The sequence below is a fragment of the Pseudoliparis swirei genome, chromosome 15 (assembly GCF_029220125.1).
Source record: "Pseudoliparis swirei isolate HS2019 ecotype Mariana Trench chromosome 15, NWPU_hadal_v1, whole genome shotgun sequence".
Classification (NCBI taxonomy): domain Eukaryota; kingdom Metazoa; phylum Chordata; class Actinopteri; order Perciformes; family Liparidae; genus Pseudoliparis; species Pseudoliparis swirei.
The window spans coordinates 23,398,888-23,405,648 of NC_079402.1; the positions used below are offsets into that span (position 1 = coordinate 23,398,888).

The 6,761-nt window shown below is 41.9% G+C and overlaps 1 protein-coding gene across 2 annotated transcripts in view; it reads right to left on the bottom strand.

Annotated features, from left to right (window-relative positions):
• LOC130205254 (fructose-1,6-bisphosphatase 1-like) overlaps window positions 1-3,057 on the bottom strand; it is a 4,040-nt gene extending 983 nt beyond the window's left edge. Inside the window, exons 1-7 of one of the 2 annotated variants that reach the window (XM_056432495.1) lie at window positions 2,860-3,057; window positions 2,413-2,575; window positions 2,137-2,229; window positions 1,041-1,181; window positions 521-658; window positions 325-444; window positions 58-251 (exon numbers count right to left, since the gene is read on the bottom strand). In XM_056432495.1, coding sequence (XP_056288470.1) covers window positions 63-251; window positions 325-444; window positions 521-658; window positions 1,041-1,181; window positions 2,137-2,229; window positions 2,413-2,575; window positions 2,860-3,029 — 1,014 coding nt within the window. In that variant the 5' untranslated portion in view covers window positions 3,030-3,057 and the 3' untranslated portion in view covers window positions 58-62. The remainder of the gene's footprint in view (window positions 1-57; window positions 252-324; window positions 445-520; window positions 659-1,040; window positions 1,182-2,136; window positions 2,230-2,412; window positions 2,576-2,859) is intronic. The other variant, XM_056432494.1, reaches the window with a different exon arrangement.
• Between the last annotated feature and the right edge of the window lie 3,704 nt (window positions 3,058-6,761).

Genomic DNA, 6,761 nt, shown 5'->3' on the forward strand with positions numbered 1-6,761 from the left:
ACAGAGTCAGGAGTTGTATTCAGATGACATCATCAGCCGGTGGAGGCGGGGCTTAACTGAGCTCACTTGCGGTGCTTCTTGCAGATGTCCAGGTACTCCTGCACGTCGTCGGGGGAGCCCAGCACCACGGGGGCGCGCTGGTGGATGTCGGTGGGCTGGATGTCCAGCAGGCGGCCGGCGCCCGTGGAGGCCACGCCCCCCGCCTGCTCCATGATGAAGGCCATGGGGTTGCATTCGTACAGCAGCCTCAGCTGAGCGGAGGGGGAGGAGTTACACCCAAGCTTCACCTCAACTCTGCGTGTGCATTTGACCTCCGCGGCTCACCTTGCCCTTGGGACTCGTGGCGTTGGCGGGGTATAAAAAGATTCCTCCGTACACCAAAGTACGATGAACGTCGGCCACCATGGACCCGACGTATCGGCTGCCGTAAGGGGCGGAGCCATCCTGCAGACGCGAGCGGGTCACAAAGTGAATTTGATAGAAGGTACGAGTCGGCGGCGGCGGCGTGAAGAGGCGCTACCTCCGGGAACTTCTTCTTCTGCAGGTACTCGGTGACCTCGGGGTCGAAGTGCTTCGCGTAGCCTTCGTTCAGACTGTAGATCTGTCCCTTCTTCTTGATCTTCACGTCTCGATCCACCAAGATGAACTCACCGATGGCCTGAAAGAGGAACCAGAGATCCAAAAGGATTATACATACAAATATTTAAAAGATGTATATATATAGAAAATCCACAAAAATGTTTTAAAAAGATATATGCACAAACACAAATATATATGTATCTTTTTCTAAATATTTTTCGTGCATTTTCTAAATATATATATTTATAAATATATATTTAGAATATTTATAAATATATATATTTAGAATATTTATAAATATATATCTAAAAATAAATATTTGTGCATTTTCTAAATATGTTATCTATACACACACACATATAAAAAAAGATATATTTAGAAAATATTTTTAAAAAGCCATATATTAAATCTAGATACAAAGAGTTCTCTCTCTGGACACGGCCAGGGAGCAGCGGTCTTACGGGGTCCAGCATGAAGCAGTTGACCCCCTGGCCGGTGGACAGCACCATCATGGTGGCGCTGCCGTACAGAGCGTAGCCCGCGGCCACCAGGTTCCTCCCCGGCTGCAGAGCGTCCTTCTCAGTCGGCTCGCCGTCGCCGGTCTGAGGAACGAAAGAGTTTCATCGACGACACGAGAGCACGAGTTACACGTCAAATCTTAAATCAGCAGAGCAATCAGGAACTGAAGGAATGGAGCAACAGCCGTTCTCACTGAGGAGGAATGACAAGGTCGCATGACATGGAAACACATTCAGTCAGGATATACATTTGAGAAAAATATATACATTTGAAATATATATATTTAAAGAAAATATAAATAGATAATTAAATATATAATGTATTTTCTTCAAATATAAAATATATATTTGAAGAAAATAAATAAATATACATACATGTATATTTGACACATTCATGCAAAATGTTAATTAGTCTTGTGAAGGCAGCGAAGGAGACTGTTGATAGCATTATATATATATATATATATATACAGGACTGTCTCAGAAAATTAGAATATTGTGATGAAGTTCTTTATTTTCTGCAATGCAATTAAAAAAACAAAAATGTCATGCATTCTGGATTCATTACAAATCAACTGAAATATTGCAAGCCTTTTATTCTGATTTATTGCTGATTATGGCTTACAGCTTAAGAAAACTCAAATATCCTATCTCTAAATATTAGAATATCATGAAAAAGTATACTAGTAGGGTATTAAACAAATCACTTGAATTGTCTAATTAACTCGAAACACCTGCAAGGGTTTCCTGAGCCTTGACAAACACTCAGCTGTTATAAATCTTTTTTTTTACTTGGTCTGAGGAAATATTAAAATGTTATGAGATAGGATTTTAGAGTTTTCTTAAGCTGTAAGCCATAATCAGCAATATTAAAAGAATAAAAGGCTTGCAATATTTCAGTTGATTTGTAATGAATCCAGAATGCATGACATTTTTGTTTTTTTAATTACATTACAGAAAATAAAGAACTTCATCACAATATTCTAATTTTCTGAGACAGTCCTGTATATAAATAAATGAAACGTGTGGAGCTGCAAACCTTTTTGTAGATGCCGAAGATCGTTCCAATGGAAACCAGACAGTCGATGTTTGAGGAGCCGTCCAGAGGATCGAAGCACACGATGTACTTCCCCTGAGAGTCCAGAGCAAACCACCTCAGCACCACACACACACTTTAGTAACAACACACTTTAGTAACCGCACACACTTTAGTAACAACACACTTTAGTAACCGCACACACTTTAGTAACAACACACTTTAGTAACCGCACACACTTTAGTAACAACACACTTTAGTAACCGCACACACACGCACCCGCTTGTCCGGCTCCACGATGATGGCGTGCTCGTCTTCCTCCGACACCAGCACGCAGCAGGAGAAGGAGGAGGTGAGCATGTTGACCACCAGGTGGTTGGCCAGGACGTCCAGCTTCTTCACCTGGTCCCCGGTCACGTTGGTGCTGCCGGCGATGCCGTACCTTACCGGGGGGTCAAAACCGGGCTTAAAGAAATGCTTTCAGGACGTTTTGGTATTCTTCTTAAAGCCCCTGAGGAAAAGGTCCGAGGAGCCCATTACCTCCTTGACCTCTGCCCTCTGGGGACACAACATGCACAGAGTTGACCTTTGACCCTGAAGTTTAAAACTGCATGCAACTAAAAAACAAACAACTCTTCCTGGATATCAAATGGCATTTAAAAACACAGACACACGAATGGAGCGAGAGGAAAAGAAGAGATCAAATGGAGGTCTCTCAGCGCTCACAGGTTGGCGATGCCGGCCTTGCGCACCGCGGTGGAGATGGCCTTGACGGCGGTGCAGAGGGAGTTGAGGAGGTTGGTGAGCTCCCCGGTGCCCTGCGCCCGGCGGCCCTCCTCCAGGACGAACCGGGTCAGGGTCTGCACGTCCGTGTCGAACACGCCTCGGTCGGACATCTTGAGGATCTGAAGCGGAGCGGGTGAGAGTGGAGACCACACGTTCAAAAAGAAGTGGACTTTAGAACCCGGGGGAGGGGGGTGCAACACCTCCAACCAATCACAGGGAGTCTTGGTTTGCCTGAGGGCAAAGGTCAGAGATAGTGGGTCGTTTGAAAGGGAATAAAAGGTGCTGCAAGAAGAACGGAGACGACAACACGAGCAGAACGGAGACAAACCTTCAACCCAAAGCCCTTTAATTCGTCTTCAGTTATTATATTGACAAGTAGGACTGTTTATCATTGCTTATTTACATTGATTTTTAAAATTATTTTATTTTTTTGGATTTGGATATAAATACATATCCATAAATATTTGTATGTTTTATTGTATATATCTGAATTCTTTTTCTTTATTTTTATGTTATAACTAAACGAATAAAAAAAACTAATTGAGTAACACTGGGCAGGTACAGGACCAGCATGCACCTGGGTTACATGTAGGAGGAGGCAGCTACAGGACCAGCATGCACCTGGGTTACATGTAGGAGTAGAGGTACAGGACCAGCATGCACCTGGGTTATATGTAGGAGTAGAGGTACAGGACCAGCATGCACCTGGGTTACATGTAGGAGGAGCTGGGTCTCCTGGCTCTGCAAGTTGACGGACGGAAACATTTAAAGTACAGGTTGTTTATGGTTTGGGACACAAACAGAAGGACTACACACGGGCCCTTTGACCCGTTTCTCAACGGAGAGTTGACCTTTGACCTATAGATAAACGGCAGGGTGATGGCCTCCACCGCTCCCTCGCCAGGTTAATAACAAAGCTGCACACACAGGATGAGAGAATACACCACTGATACACACACAAGATAGATTATATATATATATTTGAAGATTTATATATAAAATATATATTGAAAAAAAAGAATTAAATATATATATATATAATGTTTTCCCACAAATATGTGTAAAAAAAATAATATATATATATGTATTTTCTTCAAATATATATATTTATACATTTAATATATGTTTTATATATCTGAATATTACAATAAGTTATATATATATATAAAAATGTGACGCATTAATGCAAAATGTTAATTGTTAATAATTCTTGTGAAGGCAGCATAAATTTTACACAAAATAATTTGGTATTGCTGGTATCATGTCGGGTGCAACATGTATTTCTCCCTCGTGTCCATCAGAGGTCGCTGTGCATCTTACAAGCTGTTGAATATAACTAAAGTGTCTATAATATAATAATAAAAGGCCATTTGCTGCTGTAGCTGCAGTCAGTTTCATTTGGGGATTTCTCTGCTTTTTACAAGAAGGTCCCTTCCTTCTTCCCTGAGCTTTCAGACCAACTTGTTATTTGTCATTTAATCCTATAATTTATTTAAATGTGTGGAATACTTTGGTTAAAAGTAGAGTAATATTTGACTCATTGAGTCTCGCAATTACGCCACTAGAAAATAATATTACAAAACGACTACACATTACATGTCATTTAGCAGATGACACGCCAATATAATAACTATATTTGCTCAGTGTTGCACTAAATAAACACTAGGAATGTGTGTCAAGAGAAACAATATAATATACAAATTAGGGCTGTCAGCGTTAACACGTTAATCTATGTGATTAATTTGGCCGCGTTAACGCACAAAAATATTTTAACGCAACTTTGTTTACTTCCGGTGTACGTTGAAGTTTTTTCACTCCTCTGAGTGTCAAACCGCAGCAGTACGGGGGGCGGGGGCGACGTGGCACGGAAATAACTCGTCACACGAAACCTTCACCGTGATTTGTCAATCCGTTTGTCTGTCAACATTTTGCAAAAAAAACAACCAATGAACACTCAGTAAATCACAAAGGACCTCCCACCTCACAGTGACCTGTCAGTCAGAGAGCAGAGAACACGGCACCAGGACAGCTGAGCCTCATATATAGAGAGCTGAGATTGTTCTGGAATGTTTGATGTAGAACACGTGGGTATGTGTCATATGCAAACGCCTTTAAAAGGTGAATTTATATTTTTTTGTTGCCCCCAGCCTCCAGAGGGTTAACATGACATATGTGAATGTCAGTCAGTTACCAAGGCCACTGGTTCTGCTGTTCAGTGGTAAAGATGACAGGACCAATGGGGTCTCAATATATACATTTTTTTTACTAATCTGGATGTTTCACTGAAGAAACAATTTATCATCCACAATATTAAATACCTCGCTGGCACTTTATAGGTAGGAGCCTCTTTGAAACACAGCTCTGTGTCAAGTTTGGTCTTTAAAAAGAAGAAGAAAAAAAACTTTTAATCGCGATTAATGAATTTCAAAATGTGCAATTAATTAGTTAATTTTTTTTAAATCGATTGACAGCCCTAATAAAAATATATCTGTGATTCAGGATTATTATGAGTAAAAGTATGCAATGTAACCAGAAGAATAAAGCTCCAGAAACAATAGAAACAGACTCCTCACGTGTCGTCACAGGGGAAGGCCTCATGAATAGTTCACCTCATCACCTGACTCCCGCCGTGCGTGTTGACATCTCTCCGCACATGCGCAGTAGCGCTCCCACTGCTGTAGCGTGAAAACTTATTTTGTTTCACAGACAAAATTTACGAAATATAAAAAAGAAACGGGAACCGAGGAGAGGAGGGGCGGCGGTCCGGCTCCTCTCCGCCGCTCACACCGCCTCACCTCCTCCGGTCACCTCACCAGGTGAGTGGCGTGCCGCCACGCGCGCGACAGCTGTAGCGTCAACGCACCGCATCGTGTCGTCATGGTTTCAGGGCACTTCTCACACTTCTCACACTTCTCACACTTTGTGACACTTTGCAATCATGTCACCTCCAGCAGGAGAACATCGTCTCTCCAGGAGTGCGTACCTGTTGCAGGAGGCTGGGTGTCGAGGTGAATGATAACGAGGGCTGGCCGAACACCTGCTGCAGAAGACCGGAAACACCCGGAAACACCCGAGCTCTCTGCGAGACCCCTTAAGACAAAGCCCACTTGAGCCTTTAACTGGAAGCTGTAGGCCCCGGATGACCGGTTCATAGATACATTATTTCAATGTGTTTAGAGTTTTAATCATATGATAATTTACATGGGGATAAAAAGCAAATATTGGATGAGAGGAAAGTCTTAAAATTAAACATTCGCTGCAGCCTGGAGACTATTTGATACCGCGTATACCAAATAATTAAAACCTAAAAAAGGTGTAGATCTATAAATATATATATATATATATATATATATATATTTGAAAGAGAAAAAATATATACATAAATATATTTTAAGAATAAATCTATGATATATATCTATAATATATATTTGACGCATACATGCAAACTGTTAAATGTTAATGATTGTTGTTCAGGAGACTGGGTTGATGCTGATGTTGAAAGCAATGTATGTTGACATGATTCTGCAGTTCTTTATATCCGGTGACTTTCTACCCCTTTACCACATGTCTCCTCTACTTTCCTCGTCTGCATATCAAATGTTCTCTTCTCCATTGAGTCATTTCTCCTCACCGATCTCTCGTAAAATACTACTCGACTAATCACCTGACTTGCAAGTGACCCGAGGGAGGGAGCGAGGCGCTGACGGGACGTTGTGGGTCCGCTGCCCTCCTTCAGCAGGAGGTGCTGCTGACTGAGAGGAAGTGATCCGCGTTGTCTTCAGCGAGGCCTTTTGCTCAGCGTCGAGTCTTTTTGGAGAATGAACTATAATATGCCCGGTATT